The sequence below is a fragment of the Netta rufina genome, assembly GCF_964035555.1.
Source record: "Netta rufina genome assembly, chromosome: Z".
Classification (NCBI taxonomy): Eukaryota; Metazoa; Chordata; class Aves; order Anseriformes; family Anatidae; genus Netta; species Netta rufina.
The window spans coordinates 31820077-31842649 of NC_140126.1; the positions used below are offsets into that span (position 1 = coordinate 31820077).

Sequence of the window (22573 nt, forward strand, 5' to 3'; positions counted from 1 at the left end):
AGTGCATGTGTGCTGAAATCTGACCACAGGTAGATTAAATGACTAGGCATAGGCTATGCTCAGTCAATGAGATACCTCAGTGGAAGAAAGTTATATGCCATTAAAAAGATACACATATGAGTGCAAATGGTGTCTGAAGCTGTCTGTGGGGATGCAGTATCAGTTGCAATACAGGCCTTCCTTGTTTGCTTCCTTTCAGTGAGAATAAATTAGTTTAAAATATATTTTTAAGATAGATAAATATCAGGCACCATCATAAGTAGGTGACAGTGAAAAATCTGTGTTTTCAGTGACTCCATAAAGTGCAGGTGGTACTGTGATGAATGCCAGGAATTTCTGCCTGTCGCTGACCTTTTTGTCCTGGCTAATCTAGGATCTTCTCCATATTTGAAGTTGTATTAAGATGTCTGAAGCCTAGCGTAGTATATTTATGTATTTCAAACCAACCATTTTTGTCCATGATTTCTGCTTGTATGTTGCCTTTGGAAACTAATTTAAACACAGTGTTTTAAAGCAAGAAATGACAGTGTAAAAGATTCAGATTTCTCAGGAATTATTTTAAGTGCTAAGCATGTTAATGCAGAATAAGGCATTCTGTCTGTCTCCGCGTTTCTTCTTTTACAACCCACTACTGATCTGAAGGCTGTGAAAGAACACAGAGCCCAACTTATCCTCCCTACCCCCAAAAGATAAAGCAATATGCATATAACGAACAAGATACTGTAGTAATTGCGCGATGGACACTAACTTTGAATATGTGGGTACATCAGCTAATAAGGCTGATTAAATAATTACATAAAGAGGATAATGCTTTACTTTTAATTGTGTTTGTGAGGTTCAAATTTAGACATTTGAAAATCTCACCTGCTCTGTATTTGTTGCCATGTGTTTGATTTTACACCACCACAGAATAATTTACAGTAGATTTAGTATTGAATATAAATGTTCTTCTATTAATCTAATTAGCAGATTGACATAAAGGATCATATATGCTTTAAAATTCCATGCAGACTGCGAGATATTTAAATCTTAAAATTCAAGACAAATTTTAAGACTGGCCAGTATGGAAAATTCAACAAGGAGGGAAGAGAAAGTGTTATTTTCCCCTGCAATGTAAGGCAATTATCCTTAAAAATGTTTTGCATTAGGTTATTTCAAATAGAAGAGAAATCCTACAAATACAGCTTTATTTTTTTTATTTGCCTAACAACTCATTCTGCAAAGTACGTTAATACCTTTTGTTGAAATGTGTTGCCTCTTGAATAGAACCTGGCAAAAATAAAACAAAACCACAGAGCTCAGCACGAGACAACATGATATAAATATTTTCAGGAAAACAGAATAAAGAAGATGATATGGGTATTCTGCAGGGGGAAGATGCTAGCCCCCAGTTGTTCTACAGCAGCTGGAAAGCCTCTGTACATGTGGCAAGGACTGTGTAGTGTGGCTGATGTCAGCCATGTACTGCAGAATAGATCCAGTCCAGAGAAAACAGGCATCAGTGAGATGGCTGTGGATGTGTAGGCAGGCAGCTTCGGTGGCAGTGGGCCACTGGGGCTGGCTTCCTTCACCTGTCAGAGACAGACGTGGTCCCTAAGTGTGATGAGAATGGTTTAAACCATGGCTCTGTAACCATACCTGTTAAATGTATGCAGCCATTTTTCTAAAAGGACATGCTTAGCATGACTCTTCACCTGCATGAACCTGCTGAGAGGATCAGGTGGACTTTTATAGTACTAAGTATATTCCCATGCATACATTTTTGCACTCTAAACTGTGAATATTACTCCCTTCATATAGCTATGGTTTTGTTTCATAGTGCAGTTTAAAAGGTAATTGCCCTCCTTTGTGATGGGACATGCCTATGGTGGAATTTAGGAAGGATGGAATTTGGAATTACAGCACCCGTGGTCTTCCCTTTATGTTTTATGGAGACTTCACTATTTTTTAGTCTTAATTATTTTCTGAAAGTAGGCTGCCTTTGAAAGTAGTCTACCTGCAAGTTCATGTGCATCTAACTTGCCTTTTTTTCCTGTATGGGCCAGTGCAGTGGGCACATAATTTTCATTGTGGATAGTGAACTTACAGAGGAATTCCAGATGCTGAGGGCAAGTGGAGAAGTAAGAGTGGATTAATTGACACAGAAAGTAGTTCAGAAGAGTATGTTATAAATCATCACACTTGTGTATTGAGCAGGAAATGTGAACAGTTCCACTTCTGTATCTTCCTAACTTGTTTTAAAATTCAGGAGTTGTAAATGAAGCTGCACAGCCAGTGCAATCTTCATGAATATTCCATAACATTTTTAGGAAAAGTCAATAAATCTAATAGCTTTATAAAGCTGAACTTGTTGATGGAATATATTTGTATATTTCATTTGAAATTAAAATTGCAGGGAATATAACTAGGCAAAAAGTATCAACTGAATTTGCTCTTTCAGAGAATCATTTCTCCCTTTCTTTTCTATCAAATTTACGGTGTGTATATAATTCATACACACTGTTGTCAGCTTCAGATGCTGTAAAAGACTGAAAAACTGACTGAAAGTACTTTGTGCGAATATCTTGAAATAGATAAAGGTGTAAATATTTCCAGTTTTTGAGTTGGCCATAGGTCCTTTTACCAAGCCCAGCATTCCTTTTTATTTTATTTTCATCTGCATCCTTTATTCAAATGAATTCCAGGATAACATTAGCAAAAACTGCCTGTCTCATTATTATATCTAAAAAATCTTTATATCCCTCTTGCTAGAAAGAAACTGCGTTGTAAATTAGGTAAAAACCTAATGAAAGGTTTTCGTTGCAAGGCAGACTTCTTCGAGTATCTTTATCTGTAACACCAGCTAGAACCATAGACATAAATTGTTTATCCATGTAAAGCACGGTTTGTTGTATTGATTTGTGTTGTCTTATGATCAGTCTTGGTGGTGGTAATGAACCAGTTAGTGAGATCATCTGCCTCTGGGGGGATTTTGTGGTCATTTTCCCCTTTTCTTTGGTATCTCTTAGAATTCCCAAATAAGTATCACAGAACAGCATATGTGGCTCTGCTGTAGCTTAGTGCAGGTATGTCTTGTTTAACTGCCTGGACTCAGAGGTGTTTTTTGTGAATCGCAATAGTGTTTAGGTCAGAATTGAGGTCTTGGGGCTCTTGTTTATTGTACAGGTTTTGGTTCCTTACCTACCATGATCTCCTGTGCCCCTGTTAACTGATACATACAGTGATGAGAGAAGGAAAGAGTATGATCATCTTCAAATTTAAATAATAATTCCTGAGGGCTGTGGCTAAATATTACTGTTAGAAAGAAAGGGCTGGCCTTCCCTCTGTCTCTGTCTGACAGAATCCCCTCACCAAGCTCTGCTGCAGCTGCAGAAGAGAAGCTGCATCTGCTCCCTGCATCTGCTGCCTAGTGCAGCACAGCAGCAGGCTCAGTGATGCCACACAGCGTCTCCACCCTTTGTTTGTACTTACCTCTTGACATGTTTCACCCAGTCCCAGCCCACCCAGTCTCCTCTTTCTTCTCAGGGCTTGTTGGTGTACATCCCAGGAGTGCAAAAAGGCAGTCTGCCTTTTTGGTCAAGGGCGTTCCCCCAGGAATGTCCAGGGCCTGGTGCTGTGCCCCTCTGCCCCCCGCAGCAAGGCGGTGCTTTGGGCCACGCTGCTTGTGTGCAGTGAGTGTGAGAGCATGTGCAGGGGGAACGTGAATTTCAGGAAAGGGCATTCAGCTTAGTTTATGTAGTGCTCATGTGAGAAACTTAACACAATTGTCAGCAGAGTCTACATATGCTGTTATTAACTGAAGGTGGTGGATGGCTTTGGAGTTTTGGTTTCTTTGCACGTAGTGAATAAACTCTCATTGCTGCAAATAGGTTATGGAGATATACGAACAGTTTGGACTGGCACTCTGACGTGCTATGCAGAGTCTGCAGCCTTTTATACCAAGAGAAACACTAGAAATAAATGTTCCCTATCAGCAACAGCTTGTAGACATGCTTTCCCGTGCAAACTACCCCTAACTTCAAGTCTTTGTCAGATAACAGTTAATTCACTGACAGAGTCTAGCAAATGAACTTTCAAATGTAGAAAGATTGACTTCACGATGCAGCTGTTAAAATGATGAATCATATTTAAGCCATGTTTTGTTCTTTCAGTCTGCAGTAGCTTCTGAATGTTCCTAGCATTCCCACATTTCCAGATGTTAAGGACTATTCTGACTTTCACCCAGCAAAAGGACTGCAGACTGGCATACATTCTGAAGAGTTATAAAATATGCCTTAAATGGTATTTAATTGCGATAAATTTCTACTGCTGTTATTTTGCTTTGTTAGGCCTGAGTATGCCCTGTTCATTTCTGCTAAAACTTAATTAACTTTCCTGTACCAAGAGAGAAATTATGTCACTCCACAGCTTTAATACCGTGTAAAATGGGTGGTTGATTTTCCTGACAGAGTCACATGTAGCAGACTGTACTTTACTGATGAACAGCACGTGGTTGCATCATTGCTTGTGTGGTGCTGGTTGGGCATTTGGGCTCCACATGCTGTGCAGACTTGAGTGGTGGACAGAATGTGTCCTTGCGCTCTCCGTGTGTTATGCCTGCATGTGAAACACTCAACTTTTCAAAGCTGAAGTTTGATGCAAACATTATTTGTCATGAGGGGTGAAGGTGAACTCTGCTTCTCAGCTGGCAGATTAAACCACAGCTACAGGAAACTTCCTCACACAGCTTCATGCTGAAATGGACCAGATGAGCTCAGGCAGCCTGGTGACAAAAACCATGGGATGGTTTAAGTCACCAGTTGCCTGTGCCCAGAGCAGGTTTGCTACGTGGTGAGGTTAGCATGTGACAGCTGAAGCAGTGGGAAAGAGATCATTGCTTCTGTTGAAGTCAGAAGCTGTGTGGTTGGGGAATGCTTGAGGTAATTTATGCAGATGAGATAAGATGGATCACGATACATAAACATGCTGTACCTGAGCTCCAGATAGGATGCTAACTGGATGGATACGTAGTCTGTGTTCTGTTTGCCTTTTTTGCACTCTGTGTGCTGTTATACACCTGTGTATACAGTTTTAATATCTACAACTCCTATGAGAAAGGGTAGCAACAAAATTTAAAGCTGCAATTCTAGGTTCTACCTACAAAGGAATTTTGTAAGAAGCATGTTCCCTCTTGAAAATTCATACTAATTGCTTTGGAGACATGAAAAAAAGATACGGAAGATGGAATGAATATATAATTCTGTGGTTCGTGCTCTCCATCTAAAATAAAAAGAAAATAAAATATTTATTTATGGTAATAGAGCAACTGACAACTGATAGCATTTCAGATGGTACTGCTCACCACTCCAGGCAACGGACATGAGAACCCCCCAAAACTACTGGTAGTATTCTCGTATTGTTTTTGCCTTTCCCACAGAGTTGCCTTATCACCATCTAGCTGAGTGAGCCACTTACTTTGAAAAAAGCACTGAGGCTGCCACCAGACTTTTTTTTACACTCTGGGAAATAAAGCACAGATGTTAGCTTTCATTGTGGCAGTACAGTGTAGGGCAGAGCTCCCAGTGCTGCTATGTGGGGAGCTCTTAAGGATTGTCAGTCTGAATCCATAGTCCTTTGCACAGGTGTGAAAAGCTTGTGAATGTGTTATTTATTGCCTGCTGGTTTACTACAGGGACTGGATCATGGTACTGTTGTCATCAGAAGTGGAAATACCATATGGGAGTAGATTCTCTGTCCTCCTCCTTACTGCAAAAACAAACAACAAAAAAAAATAGAGATTGGCACATCTTCTAGCTGATACAGGCACCTTTTTTATAACAATTTCTTCTCTGCTGCTAGTATTGGTGGCCTGCTGGGAACAGAGAGGTAGTGTTGAAAAAGCACACAGTGTTCTGATTGTCCTCAGATCCCTGGTAGCTTTTGCCAGCTTCTCTCTGCCAACTCCTGAGCCCACTCTAAACAGCAAGGTGCTGACATTCTGGCTGAACACAAACTTTGCAGAGAACAGAACTCTGCAAAGAACAAGAACAAGTCTGCGTTTGGCAAACATGCAATTTTGGTAATAAACGTAAACATATGAAATAGATTCCCTTGTTCACTGTGGATGCACTGCAGTGTCTCAGTTATCAGCACACCTCTGTCAGTAGATTGTGTAATACTCATTGGATTTTGTGTCTTCCCTGTGGTACTGCCTACAGTCACCCGTTGGGATGGGTGCTCCTGTGCAGGGACTTTCTGTGCGGGTACAGCCTACTGTAGGTACAGCTACTAGTACAGCAGCACTTCCTTCTGTCCCTGCTCTCACGCTTCCCTATTTCTCTCACCAGTGGACAGTCTCCAGTGTAATGCAGTGGCATTGCAGCAGTGGCTCTGCAGTCACTGCTGTCAGTGCAGAAGCTTGCGCAGAGGCAGGCGTACTTTTATGTTGTGCACTTGTGCTGAGTGTGGACTCCCTCTGCAATGCTGGTGAAGCAGGAGTTCTGTGGTGTGGTCCTTGCTGGCAGGCAGGGAGCAAAATGCTGGACCAGAATGGCAAAGTTATCACTGGTCCAGACAACCCCTTTTCCCTTCAGCTTCTGCTGAAAATGAAAAAAGGGCAAATTCGGGATTTATTCTAAATGATGAAAGTAAGAGCATGGGACAGGTTCACTATGGATATTTGCTACACTGGATTTCTTGAGATTTCTTGAAATGTTCCACGGAACCATTTTGCCTTTGCTCCATATTATCAGTGGAGACACTGGAGAACCTGTCCCATGAAGATTTTTGCTTTTGACTTGACAAACTTTGTCAGTGGGTTGTCTTTAGGATTGCCAAGTCCTGTGTCTTCTGTATGCCACATTGTTTCTAATTGTCACATTCTGTATGCCACATCATTATTAATTTTCCTGGACTTCTGACCTGCCTCCAAGACAAGTAAGGCTATAGGCACTGCTACTAGCAACTGCAGGAACTATCATGGCCAAGCTATCGCACATGTATAAAGAAGACATCTTCAAGAAGATGCTTTGAGAGAGATGAAGACAAGCCTTTTGTAGGCCAGTCTCAGCCTTTGCTTTTCTTCTTGAGTTTCCTGAATTCAGTTCACTTACCGATCTTTGAATAGTGCACTTTTTGTTGTCATTCTGCATCCAACATCATCAGAGTCAAGGGCACTTTTAAGAAAGGACAGAAGTACCCAGTTGTGGTTGGTGTACTCACAAGGTGGAACAGATCAGTGAAAAAAGACTAGCAGGGAGAAGGTGATTGGAGTGCTGTCAGGGGAAACAGTGTATTATTTCCTGATTAAGTATATCTGCCGAGTGACAGAAGGGGACAGAAAAGATAATCTCAGACTTGGCTGCAGATGCTTACCTTAACTGTATCACTAACGTTTCTATTAGATGTGCTCATGCTTACAAGCAGTAGCAGGTGCAAATTAATGCTCACAATTTTCCCATGTGGTAGGCAAGTGTATTTCTTCATTTTGCCAGGGAGAAAGCAAAGCTTCAATGGCATAATCAAAGTATCAGTGCAAACAGAAAGGAAACAGTGAAGTTCCCTGGAGATTCCTGGAGGTCTGTTTTTTCCCTTTTGCCTTTCACACTGTTTTCATGACTCCTTACGGTTTTTGTTGTAGCAGCACAGTCACTGTGCTTCTCAGTTTTGTAAGGGGAGGATCCTGTGCTGACGAACCCCAGCTGGCATTGTGCACTGCTCTTCTAGCTGTCACAAGAGAGGAGGAGAAATTTAATAATGGAAAGTAAATGAGCATTACCATCCTTGTGAATCTTCCATGTATGTAAAATAGGGATCCTATTTGTGTTTTGCCACTGAAGTGGCTTGTCCTGCATTCTCTTGCTACATCCTATTGACAGTCCCTACTTTATACAGCGTGTTTAGAAATTAAAAGCAAAATAGAATAAAGTAAATAGAATATTAAGTGCAAGGGAAAGGGTGATAAGCTTTCTTGTCCTGTGAAATCTTCTCTGTTTAATGAAAACATGTTTTTTGCTCAGTTTTTCCAATAAATGAGTGGAATACTTTGTAAGGTAAGTGAGTGGAATAGTTTGTGAGGTAAATCAGATGCTTCTGGTGAGCTATGTCAGACCTGTTGAATTTTCTGAAGCTTTCCATAGCTAATGGTTTTGGATCATTTGGCTTGTAAATTGGGAATTCCCGTATCTAGGTGGCTGTTTCTGAGAAACTTGAGTGAGATCACTCTACCTCAGTTAAAATCAAATGTAAATTTCCTTTTCATTACAGAATAAGGTTCTTTGAACCAACAGTGATATTTTCTACAGCCTCTTAAGATTTCTGAAGATGTGCTTTCTCCATATTTTATGAGATAAGTAGCCTCGAAAAGGTGTGTTTTTTATTTTCTATTCTAATGTTATTTGGATAAGTAGAAGTATCAAATACAGCTAATTTACTTATGCTTCTGAGGTGGTTTCTTTCTTTTAGTCTATTTTATAGTTTATCTGAAATTACCAAAGAATCTCCTCTCTTGCTTACTGCTAGTGCTGAGAGTATGATTTGCCACATGATGTATGCCTCATTGGACCAGGGCCATGATCATAAATTGGAATTTCAGGTGTCATATTTTCTGTGGTAATGAATTCTGATACCTGAAGTGGCAAAATGTACAGGAATCAAACAGGCAGAAAAAATAGCCTGCAAGTGTGAAGTGACAGAATGGGAAGCGATAGAATAAATAAATAAAAAAATCTTCATTAGAGACTGTGCTTTTTATAAATGTTCTTTTTTCAAGTGTTTTCTCCTTCTGAGAAGCCTGCAGTGTTGGCAAACCTTCACTGTGTGTACACAGACTTCTTCCCATTAAAATGTGTATTTTTCACTACTTTCTTTTGCAAGCCAGCTATGTCTTTCATCTGTTTGCAATGCTAACAAAGCGTCACAACATATTAGAGCCTTTTTGAAAATCCTTAACAAACTTGAATATACTTCTGTCACTGTGCTCCCAGAACATGAAACCTTGTAGGGACAGGTAGAAGTAAAAGAGGCAAAAATGGCATGGAGGAACCTGTAGAACATGTACTAAGGAGTGAGACATCAACAGTGTGACTTGTATTTAATAAGCATGAACTACAGAGGGTATTGTTGTTTTCTGTTGTGCATTTCTAACCTCCTTTCATTACTGTATTTCACAAAACTAGTAGAGCTGCAGACTCAGGTGACTACTCTTGTGGTTTGATGCTGATTTTGCTACATTGTCAAGTTTGGATAGTGACATATACTGCCATGCAAGATTTTCTTGTAGCATCTGTTTGAATTGCTCAGAAAGCACTCTAATAGGATGCAGCGTCATGCTATTGAAGAACATAATTCTCATGGAATAGCAACCTAATGCACACTTGATATAAGTTAACATCTTGTGAGTAGTGAAAGATGACTGTCAGATTTGTATCATTACTAGTTAAAAAATGGCTTTATGGGATGTTGTACAAGTAATCATCCGTGTATTCTAGAAAAGATAATGGGAATTCTCAGCATATTCATAGAGACTTTTTTTTTGCCCTGTACAACATACTGCATGTGACACAGCAATACAAAGCAGGTGATTTGCATAGCTGTATGAAAACAAAGTCAGTGGTTCCATAGCCAAGACCTGTTTTCCTGTTTCACAAGAACTCCATCTACCAAATCTACCAAACCACACTGCTGTCACAATGGCTCATATTCCAAGTCCTGTCAGCATCTACCACAAAACTGCCTTAAAAAATTATCTATTGGGGGAAAAAAAAAAAAGGCTTAATATTGTCATGCCACCTTTGCTGTATGTATCAAAACCATTCTTACCATCGGATGTAAACTTAATATTCTATCTGAGTGGAGATGGGATCTTTAAACAATTGGACTGTACACACAGCACTTCTTTTCAGGTGTGTAAAATCTGAAGATCCTGACTTTAAAACATGACATTTTTAGATGTAGGAAAGTTCTGTATATCTTCAATGCATTAAAAAAAAAATCTTCATATTTTCCCCACACTTAGATAATGCTTGTTTGTTGAACCTGCCTTTTTCATGAAAATAAATTTATATTTTTATGATAGTCTTATTGCAAAGGCTTTTTGGAGACAAGATGGAATAAGTAATCAAAATTAGAAAGAGACAGCATGATCAGAAAATAACTAAACACTATTGCCCTGATATCAGATTAGGTCTTGTTTCTTCCATAGGATGACTGGTTTAGGAGGAAATGTGGTAAAGACAACTTCAAGGGCCTAATCTTCATTCCATTGTAAAATAAGAAACAAAGTGTTGAAATCTTGACTTAAATGACAGAGCAAAAGAGAATTTAGTTTTCTTGCTGTTTGTAGCTGGGGATTTTTCTGACTGCTTCTGAATCTTTGGCACAAGCAGATCCTCAGCTGATGTAAGCTGCTCTAGATTTCTGACCTATGATAATCAAATCTGATGATCTTAGAGAACAGTGGAAGGACCAGCCACAATTAAATGCCTTAACAATGCTTTAACAATTGATTAGAAGGATGGATATAAACAGGCCAAGGAATATCTCTAAATTTAATCAATACAGTGATGACATAGATGTGGTTTAAGTTGGAAATGTTTCAGTTTCCTTTCTCAGGCCCACAGTTCCCACAGGACCACCTTTGATGATGGCCTTGAAATGGGGTCTTAATATTCTCCTCTGAGTAGATTGCCCCCTTCTGCCCTAAGGGGAAAAAAAAGAAACTTTTTTTTTTTTTTCCTTTAAATTTGAATCCTTAATTTGATTGCTTATCTCTGGCTGCTGAGTGCCTGTAGTGTTTCAAGAATAAGTAGCATTTAAGTCTTCAGATATGATGGTGGTTCGGTTGTTCTTTTCCTGTGGACTGTCAGCACTTCTGCAAATTAGATTTTTGTCTGGATAATGGAGGTGAAGGTACTTTCTGAAGGTTTATGATGTAACTTGCCATGAGAGAAGAGTCACACCACTCCAGAAAGACGAAAGGCTCAATGTTTTGTCTCCCATCCCTGATGTCTGTAACAGTGCTTGACCCAGAACTGTACAAATAAATTTTGATGTGTAGAACATGGTTCTTTTGTTTGTCACCTTAAATGAGTGACTCTTAATGCTGATTGTGAAACTAATATTGACAAAGTGACCAAAAATGTAAAGCATGCTGAGAATAGAAGAGTGAACTGCCTTTTTCACTTGACCCGACAGTGGTCACTTCAGCTGACTACAGGGCTGCACGGTTGTGTCATGTATTTCCCAGCTAGAATAATGATGAATACGAAGGGAAAGAGCAATTGCTAAGGTTTGTAAATGTGAGATGAGATCTTCAGGGAATCTTTGGGGATGATAAGACATGTCTGCAAAACCTCATCAGCTGTGAAGAGATTCTAAGGTGTTAGAAGTACAAGAAGAACTGCAACTAGAAGAGGCTGGAATAATTACCTTTGTTTACTTTGTATCCTTAAGAGATGAACCTCATTTATTCAAAATTTGCTTTTAATATTTAACTGCTAACATCTTTGCAATTGTTTTCAGGGACCTGAAATCTTTGTTGTTAGACAACTCCTATGCAGATTTTGCCATCTTAGCTGTAGTAGGAGGTCAATTTGCAGAAGATTCATTCATGGATTGATGAAGAAAACTTGTGGCATTTATTCTTTCTTTGTTTCATTTTTTCACAGAATCTGCATATGAATATTATCTTTTAGGACATTGAATCAACCTACTGTCCACAGTATAACTATTCCTAACAGCACAGAGTTTGAAATCTGTGACTTTTTGTGGTGCCTCACTGATCTCTTTAAAGTATAAATTCAGTAATACAGAGCATACAAACTCATCTTCTACATTCAAATTAATGACAGGAAAGTGTCTGTGTGATCTGGACATCTATTTTGTATGGGAAGAAATGGATAAGTCTCTTTTTCTTTCTTTTTCTTTCTTTTTCTTTTTCTTTTTCTTTTTTTTTTTAAGCTTTGTGTAGTGTTGATGTATCATTAATCATTAATGCATAATTTTTGATACTTACTTCCAAAGAGCTGTCAGAAAACAAACAGAACTGATAGCTATTTTCTATTCCAAACCTAATAGTCTGCATTAATAAGTGCTTGACTGTGCTGCGCTTGCAGCTTTGTAGGAGTGAACTGTGGTGAATATGAAATTGGATGCCTGGATTTTATTAGTAGCAGGTATTTGGCAGGCTGTGGGTTGTCCTTCTCTATATTGTGAAAGAAAGATAATGGATGAGTTAACATGGGTTGAAACTAAGAGGGGAAAAAAAGTGCAATTTTTCTTTAATTTCTGCTTGTTTATTGCAGGAGTCACTTTACTGAAATCGGTACTTACACATAGTTAAAACAGTCTAACGAAGACTACATGTACAAACTCTCTGGGCAACCTGTGTCAGTGCCTCTCCACCCTCTGACTGAAGAATTTCCTCATAACCTCTAATCTAAATCTTCCCTCTTCTGGTTTAAAACCTGTCATTATCTGACTGAGAAAAAAATTTGCTCTCCATTTTTTATATAAGACCCCTTTTAAGTATTGAAAAGCTGCAATGAGGTCACCCCAGAGCCTTCTCTTTAGGCCGAACATCCCCAGCTCTTTCAGCCTTTCCTCACAGGAGAGATGCTCCAGCCCTCTGATAACCTTCATGGCCCTCCTCTGGACCCACTCTGACAGACCTACATTTTTGTTGTGCTGGGGGCCCCCGACCTGGACGCAGCACTCCAGGTGGGGAGAGCAGAGGGGGACAATCACCTCCCTCCACCTGCTGACCACCCCTCTACTGATGCAACCCAGGATGCAGTTGGTCTTCTGGGCTGCAAGTGCACACTGCTGGCTCATGTTGAGCGTTTCGTCTACTAGAACACTAAACGAGGGACCCAAAACTGAACACAGTGCGGCCTCACCAAGTACAGAATGACAATCGCTTCCCTAGTACTGTTCGCTCCACTGTTTCTGATACAAGCCAGGGTGCTGTTGGTAGCATCATGTAATTTTCCAGTTTGCTTTCCAAATGAGACTTTTATATAAAAAAAGAATATTTGCTAAAAACATGACACCAGCATTCACTTTTTTGTTTGTTTGTTTTTTAATTCCTAATTGTTCTGTCAGCTAGGTATTCTATATAGAATGATGAAATCAGAGAACAGCCCAGGTTGGAAGGGAACTTGAAAAATTACCAAGTCAGATCTTCTGTGGGAAAAGGGAGCCCTGTCCAGTTGCATCTTGAAAACCTCCAGTAATGGGGATTCATTCTGCCAAGTCCCTGGGGAGGTATTTCCAGTGATTGAGTGTTCTCACTGTAAAAAAAATATTTTATTTGAACATGAAACCTTTACAAGAGCAACCCATACCCATTGCGCTTTGTCTTCTCCTTGTGGCTTCTTGTGAAGACTGAGTTGTTGTCCAGATTTCCTGAAGTCCACTTTGAGTACTGGAATACTGCCCTGAGGTCCCCTAGATCCTTCTTCAAGGTTAAATTCATGTGATCCTCAAGCTATTGTATGGTGTGAATATGTATGTATATTTATGTATTTTAACATATTTACAATATTTATATTTTTTTTATAAACTTTCATTTATAAACTTGATTTTTAATGCAGAAGGTCTAGTTGTGGCTTTAGTCAATATGTTTCTGAGAGTTCAAGGGCATGGAGGCCTGTTGCCTTCTGTGTGGCTGGAGTCATGGCTTGGGAGCTTCTTGCTATGTGCTTATATGTGATTATTATCCTTGGTGTTGAATTGATATGTACTGGGCATTTTTCATCTCTGATGAGAAAGTTTTTCATACTGTGATTCCTGTGATTCTGTCGTCACTTCCTTTTTCACCAGTACACATGACCACGGATATTTGTCTGCTGAATACAGTTTTGTCATTGATTAGTTGCTAGATAAGTTCAAGATATGGACCTCCATCCCACAGAAGAATAAGGGTGTGATAGTGCAAAGATGTGATGATATGGATGTCTTCTGTTAGCAGCAGAGGACTGGGGCTGTGAGACTTATGCAATAGGGTTTTTTTGTTTGTTTGTTTGAATGTTGTACCAACTTGCAGAAAAAAAAAAACAACAACGCTTCCCCAGAGAAACATGGTGGCCAAAATTGATGTTATTGCTGAATGTTTTTTTTTTTTCTTTTTTTTTTTTTTTTAAACTGCAGAAAGTGAGTGAAAAAGTAGGAGGTGCAGAAGGAACCAAGCTAGATGATGACTTCAAAGAAATGGAAAGGGTAAGTCTAAATGCAGATATGTACATTCACTATTACCATTCTTTTTTCCTTTCTAGGACAGGATTTTCAAAGCTTTTGTCCCCATTTGAGTAATTTTGAAAGACTGGACTTTTATTTGTCAGGATTAAATTTTTGGATTCTTATCCTATTTTATCTTGTGACTGAGGAATACATAATGTATGGCACTCTTTATACTGCCAATATTTCATTCAGAGAATAAGGCTGATGCCAGCTACAAATTACCTTTAGTTAAATTACTGTGGAAGATCCCTGTAAGCAGAGAGAGTCTGTCTACAAGTATGGTCATTTCAGTGGCAAAGGGTGCCTGTGATTCTCAGCTCCTTGAGCATCAGTTGAGAGGAGCAAGAGTTGTCTGAGGAAGGGGGCTAACATAAGTACTTGGTTATTCACTCACAGGTTCAGAGTTAGGCAGCCTCCAATGACAAAATGCTTCAGGAAAATGGGGAATAATTTCCCCCAATGGACTGCTCAGTGAGGCTGGCAGTGGTAGCACCAAGTGTTTTCATGGAAAGAAGAGCCCACGCTATGTATAGCAGTACGAGTATGTTAACTGAAAAGGTCAGTGGTGGCAGGTTTTTTCTAACTTCAGCTTTTAAAGTTACCATCAAGTGTTTTAACATTAGTTACTGCTAGGTGATTTGTAGGATGTGTATCTGATACCAGCCAAGAGAACCAGAAGCTATTTATTTGCACATTTTTGTAGGGAGATGGGGAATAAATATTGGATGAAAAATAATGGAGAAGGGTATATCCTTTGCACTTCACGCAGTGGAGATATTACAGAAGTGATTTCTCACTTCTGATTTCTCACTTCCCCCAGTTTCCCTTTGAATGTGCCACAGGTTTAAGCAGTGCCATCCAAACTGGAAATTGTTAAAGAAAATTCAGAAAACTGATTCTAGGTTTAGAGCTGGAAGTAGGACAGAGCAACAGCCACGGCTGGGTCCCACATATGCTTGTGGGTGGCATGGGTTGGCAGCCCAGAAGATGAGCGCATTGAGAGCTGAGAAGAGAACAGAAAACTCATCAGCTGCCTCCCTGCTCTCCTCCTGGCCCTGTGTAGATTGCCAGCTTTTCTGTAGGCAGAGGACACGCTCCTTCTGCCTGCCCATGGCCTTCTGTTCCCTCGCCCCCACTCTCTGCAACCTTCTAGCCATTTCTGGGCTCCCTACCAGGCAGTTCAGCTACTTGTTCACCCAGGGCAGGCAGACCTCTGCTGCTTCTTTGTGTAAAGCGTAGAGCAAGGCCTGGCAGATGGCAATGGCCATACAAAACAGGAAAGAGGTCAGTCACAGCATGTTGCAAACAACTTATCTCAGGTGTTCTTTTTTAAAATAGGAACTTGCCATTATGGTAAAGAAGTTCACTCTGTGGGACACAAGCTACCTGCAGAGATAAGCAATGTGTCTTCGTAAATGCAGAGTACAGAACACATTACAGGGATTCCCAAATCTGCCAAAGCAGCATTTTTTAATTTGAGTTCTGATTCTAAGAGATAGAATAGTTGTATATTTCACTATAAGCAATTTGGGAAGATGATACAGAATACTTCTTAAGAAAGCAAGAATTCCTACGACAGTAAAAGAGAGTAATAATAGTTCTGAATTGTTGCTTTATTTTAAATTCGTAAATACAAAATACTTCTTCATGGAGTGATCCAGAGGAAATAAATGGCCAATGCCTTCAAGCTGATAATTTTCTTGAAATCAGATGGCAAGGAATACTTTGGCTTCCCTATCTGAATTTTACCAGAACTCACTCTGAAAAATGTACTCAGTGCATTTTATCACTGGTGTTTGGTTTTGATTGGCATCTGCTTTTCTCTTGGTTTGCCAGCTACGAAGGAACCAAAGATTACTAATTCTTCAAACAGGTTTCAATGACATTTCTATCAAAAAGGTATCCCTGTTGTGGACACTTCCTGGGGTGATGCAGAACATCAGTCAATTGCAATGAATTGTATCAAATTCCCTATACATCATGAGGTACTCTGTACTAGTGGCCTCGCTTAAGAGTGATTCTGCTACAAGCAGAAATGATGGACTCGTGTTTTGGTATTTTTCCAGGCATTATCACCATGCTGGAAACAGAGCTGGATTTACTCAACAGCTATGCTCAGGCAAACAAAATTAAAATAAAAATAGTTAAAGGAATTCATAAGAACAAAAAGAAGATTGAAACACATATTGCGCATGTCTGACATCTCTTTTCATGTTTCTTGTTGTTTAACTTCCTGTCCTTTAGAAAGTGGATGTTACCAGCAGGGCAGTTATGGAAATAATGGCGAAGACAATAGAATATCTTCAGCCCAATCCAGGTAATATAATTTCACAATCTCCCAGTAGTTGGAGCACTTTTTGAAAATACTCTTTTTCTCACGAGTGTGTTGTCTGACAGATCACATCCTTACTGATGCAGCTGAGATTAATGCAGAGTCAGTGAAGTGACTGTGGAGTGAAAAGGCAGAAATGAATACAGGCTTCTGTGTTAGGCTATCAGTGAGAATGAAAGATGGTTTTGAGTGACTTGTTTTATTTTTGGTGTTCTTCTTTCAGGTAAAAATAAAAGGCAGCGTGTGCTTAGAAATTGTGTGTGATTGCACGCAAGCATCTGCATGGTGGCGGTGTGAGGGTGGGGGCTCCCTGGGGGCTGGAGGTGGCTGCAAGTTCTGCACAGGGATAGCAGAGCAGGGCCTCCCACTCAGAGCCATCCCACCACCCCTGCCAGCTGGGGGCACTGGGGCAGCCCCAGCCCTTGCTGTCTCCCTGGGAGGGAGACAGGCAGAGGCTGGGCCATCACCCGTGGGTGGGAATCAGGATCAGACATGGCAGGGGTGCCTGTGTGTGGCACTTCTTTCTTCTGTGGTCCCAGTCATTCTACTGTGTGAAGGAAAAGGGTTAGGCAGTCCTTTCAGACCTTGGAAAGACAGATGAAGGTCTGAAGCAGCTTCTTCCAGAGCACAGGAAAAGAAATAACATCCTTTACCTGCTCCTCTAGCAATTTCACATCGTCGTAACTACGAATGGAGGGATGCAAAAGAGCTGCTCATGCTGAACTGGTGAAAAAGGCAGGTTAACAGACCTAATCATAAATCACTAAACTGGACCTTCAGAACATAAATGAATGGCTGGTTTCCATGGCAAGAGGAAAGAAAGTCTTTTAGAGTGGGCTGATGGAGAGCTGCATGCAACTCTCTTGCTGAAGGATTCTAACAAGGAGGGGTGATCTGGAGCTGTTGTGGTCACTGGTATACCATTAAATTCAATTACTTAAATATTTCCATAGTGATCTAGGAATGTAAGGGTTTTGAGTCAATGCCAGCTTCACTGGTGGCATCAATGATGTTATGCAAGTGAAGAGTTAACGTGAAAGTAAAATTAGTCTGTGTACCTACTATTAGTGCCTTAGAGTTTTATGGAAGTACAGAGAAAATTCATTCATTCAGTGTCTCTTTATAGCTGGAAACAAATTCAAACTAGTGTGAAATATTGTATTGCCAGTGTGGTAGAATGAAGGACCATTGCTGGTATAGCTTAATTGGTGACATTTGTATGTTAGATCACAGAAAAAAGAAGGATAATCTGATGATGCTGCCACTGGATTGATAAAAGGAGGAAGAATATTTACAAGAACTGTTAAAGAGAAAACAATGACTAAAATGGTTTCTATGCCAACAGATGGAATAATGTTTATGACTTGAGTCCACAGCTACATTGCTCATCATCAACAAGCACTCTGCAGGAAAAGCAATAGGATTGACAAACATTATGGGGCTAGTGATAAAATTGTTAACTACAGTCAAGCTGCTGTTGTGCAACATCATATAGACTGAGTAATAAGTTTTGGCTCTTCTGTGCTTCTCTGGCTTGCCTTCCTGACACATCTGAGTGATTATGATTGCTATGAATCACAAAAGAGGCTCACTGTAACAGCAGAGAGCAAAATGTCTGGAAGTAGCTCAGGGTGTGATTTCAGGCACCTGAGGCTGTTTTAAGATTGCACTGCTCCAGGAAGGAGCTGCACATACCCCAGCTGCACATTTTTTTCATTTGCTTGTGGAGTACGTGAGTAACATCCGAAGATTAAAAAGGTAATAGACACTGAAGGATTTACTTTTTTTTTTTTTTTTTTGCATAACAAATGAGATCATGTTATTTGCCAGCTGGGCAGAGGTAGCAGATGGAGTAAGCACAAAGGAGGACTACCTCTTGTAGCTCTCACCTGATCTTGGATTGGTTTATGCTGATTGCAAAAGGGCTCCTTCGTAGTGATACGAATTATATGGAAAAATGACATTGTTCTTCAATAAAAGAAAAAAGATTATTTCCATACAACTATATTACTATTTGCCAAAATAGTATTTGTGGCATCCAAACTACCTATTTCCATCATTTTCTTTGTTGTTGTTGTTGTTGTTTGTTTGTTTTTAATAAGAAATAGAGACATTAAATTCAAAAGTGGAGGGAAAATTAATGAAAAAAAAACAATTTGAAATCAATATGCTTTTCTTTAGAAGTTTACCTGATTTTCATAGGATAAAGAAGGTTTGGAGTGCACTGCACACTCCTTGATAAGTAGGATATGCCCTGAAAACAGCCTTATCCTTGTATGACAACATACAGCAGTACGAGAGGGCGACTACCTTCATGGTATTTTGTGTGATCGACAAATGAAGGAAGCACTGTTGACGAACTTCAGTAAACAGTTAGTGAACTGATAGTAGAAGGAAAAGAGGGGAAAAGAAATTAAATGGAAAAAGAAGAATTTTAATGACAAAGGTGAAATTATTGAAAGGGATGTTGGGCTGAGGTTACTGTGAAGGAAAAAGCTTTGTAGACTTCCCAATATGACAAAAAAAAAAAAAAAGGAAGGCCACTTGAAAAATGACTAAAATTAAATATGATGAAGGCTTGGAGACTTTCCATGAAGATGTACATGTAATTTGAAGAAAGAGATGAAAGATGAACATGATTGAAAGTAGAAATAATGAGTATAAAGACAGAATAAAGAATTATTTTTCACCATGAGTCTGTTAACACTTGCTATTAAGGTGAATCATAAGTGACAGCAGGGAAATCAATGCAAATGAGGGAATTGGGAAAAGAATCAAGCATTCAGATCACCACCATGTGGTACCTTGTACGTCTTGGCCTGTCTTCACTCAGGTTGAGACATAACTTAGAAAAGAAAATATGTGGCACTAGCACAGCAAAAGCAATAGAATTGAAATGGGTCAGGATGGGATTTTCAGACTGACTGAGCACAAGCCTACCTCAGCTCCCCTGGAAGTTACTGGAATCAACTTTAAAAGAAGAAAAGTGGAAAGAAGACACTGGTGGATGTATTCTAAGATTTTATACTAAAGCAATATGATTTGGTAATTTAAATTTCCGATAAAGTTAACTGTAGAAACCAAATCTAATGCTTACAATAAATAGATGAATCACTGAAGCATGAATATTTCTTGCTTACCTCTCTCCTCTTCTTAACACTTCCCTTATTGTTCTTTCGTCTATTACATTCTTTCCTATACTTCTTTCTTTTTACTTTTGCCAGCCTTTCTAGAATATAACCACATTGTTGTTTTTTTAAATTTCCCTCTTATGTTTTGGTTTTAATTTCTGAAAGTATTCCCATTTGTTCCTGTTTTAATTCAGCTTGCTGCCTCTATTTCTCTGTTTCCATTTCTTGTCCTACTGATTTTGTTTGTGCCTGGGTTTCCTTTTGTGCTTCTGTATTTTCCCTTTTCAACCATGCTTTCAATGCCATTTTTAAAGGCCACACACTTCATTAAAATGCAGATTCTTATACAGAACAGTCAGCTAGTCAGCTGAATGTAGTTTTGTAATGGGTAGCAACACAAGGCATCAAAAAATTCCAAGTGCAGAAAGGCATGATATGATGGCACTGAAGGGCAGTGAGAAAGCTTACAAAAATATGGTTACTATAGATTAAAAACATGTTACCTTTTCATAGCTGCTTCCCAGGCAAAATAAGTACAATGACATTTGCCTGAGTTTCCTTTGTTTGGACATCTATGTCTGTGCATATGCCACGAAGTGAAATATATTCAGCAACGAAAAACATCTCTTGATATATACTGTTCAGCAGTAAATTAAGAGAAAAACACTTGTTGACTGCAGCATGCTGATGTTTTCTTCTTACAGAAACGTGTGCAAGGCTGCGTGTTGAACAATGATGTTAGCTACTGATGTTTTGTCCACAGAAATGCTAACTCATACGAGCAACTGCCAAAATTGAATTTTTGCATGGAGGAAGGTAGAGGCATTCACAGCTGCCATCCTGTAGCACATGCAATAGTGTAGGTAGAGACACATACTCTGAGTCAGCTGTGCTGGCAAAATTTGAAGTAAAATGCAATTACTTAATTCAATCTCTGCAGGCCATTCACATATTGTAGTTGCAAAAAATCACTTTAAAGCACATCATCAAGAAAATTATTTAGTTTATTTTTGCTGGCTTTGTTTTCATCAATTATGATAATTGTGTGCTTTCTTCTGATCTGCAATTGTGTATTTGAACTAAACTAAGTACAGTCAAAAGCATATTGAAGTAGGAGTTTTCCAAAATTCTCTTTAAAAAATTTTTTTTTTTTCAAAGATTGTTGATCATTTGGGAACAGTTTTTATTTCATACTCCACAGGTGAAAAACTGTCAAACGTAAACATTTGAGGTTTCAAAAGTTTAATCTTGAGAGTGCCTAGTCTCGACTTGTCCTTGATAGGAAGGCTGACTCAGTCTGCTATCTGTCTGCTAGCCAGGGATTCTAAGTTTAATAATTTGGGGATAGCTTAAAGATTTTTCTCCTGACTTGTAGCACATCAAACATTGTGTCTTGGAAATGTTCATGGCCTTTCTTCTGTCTGAGTCATTTCAAGGGAGGTTTTGATTTGAAGTTCAGAACAGAGGCTGCATACTCAAACTGTTGTGTGTTTGTAACCTCTGTCACTTTCCTTTTTCAGCTTCCAGAGCTAAACTCAGCATGATCAACACTATGTCAAAAATTCGAGGCCAGGAAAAGGGACCAGGTTACCCACAGGCCGAAGCCTTGCTGGCAGATGCAATGCTGAAATTTGGCCGCGAACTTGGAGAAGAATGCAACTTTGGTAATTTGATTAATTCCTTTTCCATTATACTGAAATAAAAATGGTAACCAAATTTAATATTTCTTTCATTATTGGAGTCTTGTGCTCTTATAAAGAAATAAATTCTGCAAAAAATGTGAGAGTTCAGCTTCATCAGTCTTAACCCTTGAGGTCAGTTTAGGCCTGCTGAGATGATGTGGATTCAGTATCTTTTGCAGATTTGAACAAGAGATTTTTCTCTCAGAGCTGGAAGTCAAATTGTTTTAATTTGGAACCGTACCCATATAGGCTTTAGGCTCTGTCATAGATTATGCTAAAGGGACTTTGTTGTGGTGGAAGATATACATGTTCAGAAGTGATATTATTATCCATCTGTGCATACAATAAGAACCTTTTAACCTCAGAATTAATGTTACTGTCTTTATTACAGGCAAGGAATTAAGGATAATCAATTTTTTAAAAGCCGTTACTGAAAATCTTCATTCCTTGCATTTTGGCTTTTTTTTCTTTCCAGCTTATGCATTTAAGGCACTAGAGAATACTCCTGTTTTGCCTGTAAAATCCTTCTGCCCACCAAGCCCCAGATGAATTTACAACTTCCTGAGTTAGAAATGTTAAACCAAGATTTTACATTACATTCTTTAATGCTGGAGGTCTAAGTAAAAGAGGTAACATTCATAGCAGGATCCTTTGTGTCCTAATTGTGTGAGCTGCTCTGTTGGCTATTTTTATATGTCAACACCCCAAACATTCAAATAGGACCCTGAAAATTCTATTTCCTTTTTGAATCTTCATAGCATGTTGTTCCTTTGTTCCTGGCATAAAGACATGAGCAATGGAGAAGGTACTTGTTTGTTGACTAGTAATTGACTAGCTTGGTAAATGTAGGCTGGTTTGTACTAAACACTATTGAATTATTTTTTTATTTGTTGCCTCTCACTTGCTGAATTTCAAATATATTTTCAAAGTGAAAATGAAGAACTAATAGAATTTAATTTGTGCAAATTGCTCTGTATTCTCTGATGATTGCATTAGTACACAGCAGAATAGATATGGCAATTATTTTCACATTCTTAACTAATAGGAGCTATTATGGCTGTTTGTCATCCAGGTCTGGCAGGCTCTCTAATTTTGCCTTGCATTGCTGGCATCCCCTGTTTGGGAGACAAAGCTCCTTCTGATCCCTTTCATTTTTAAGTTTTCAGACCCTTTCTGTTCTTGAAAGGAAAGTAGATTTTCTTCCACCATCC

General features: G+C 39.1%; 1 protein-coding gene across 1 annotated transcript in view; it reads left to right on the forward strand.

Annotated features, from left to right (window-relative positions):
• The window catches only part of SH3GL2 (SH3 domain containing GRB2 like 2, endophilin A1), a gene marked incomplete at both ends in the record, with an annotated part of 91184 nt that overhangs the window by 60626 nt on the left and 7985 nt on the right, over window positions 1-22573 (forward strand). Inside the window, 3 exons of the mRNA XM_084304659.1 lie at window positions 14128-14196; window positions 16462-16534; window positions 21201-21344. Of these exons, the coding sequence (XP_084160785.1) occupies window positions 14128-14196; window positions 16462-16534; window positions 21201-21344 (286 nt within the window). The remainder of the gene's footprint in view (window positions 1-14127; window positions 14197-16461; window positions 16535-21200; window positions 21345-22573) is intronic.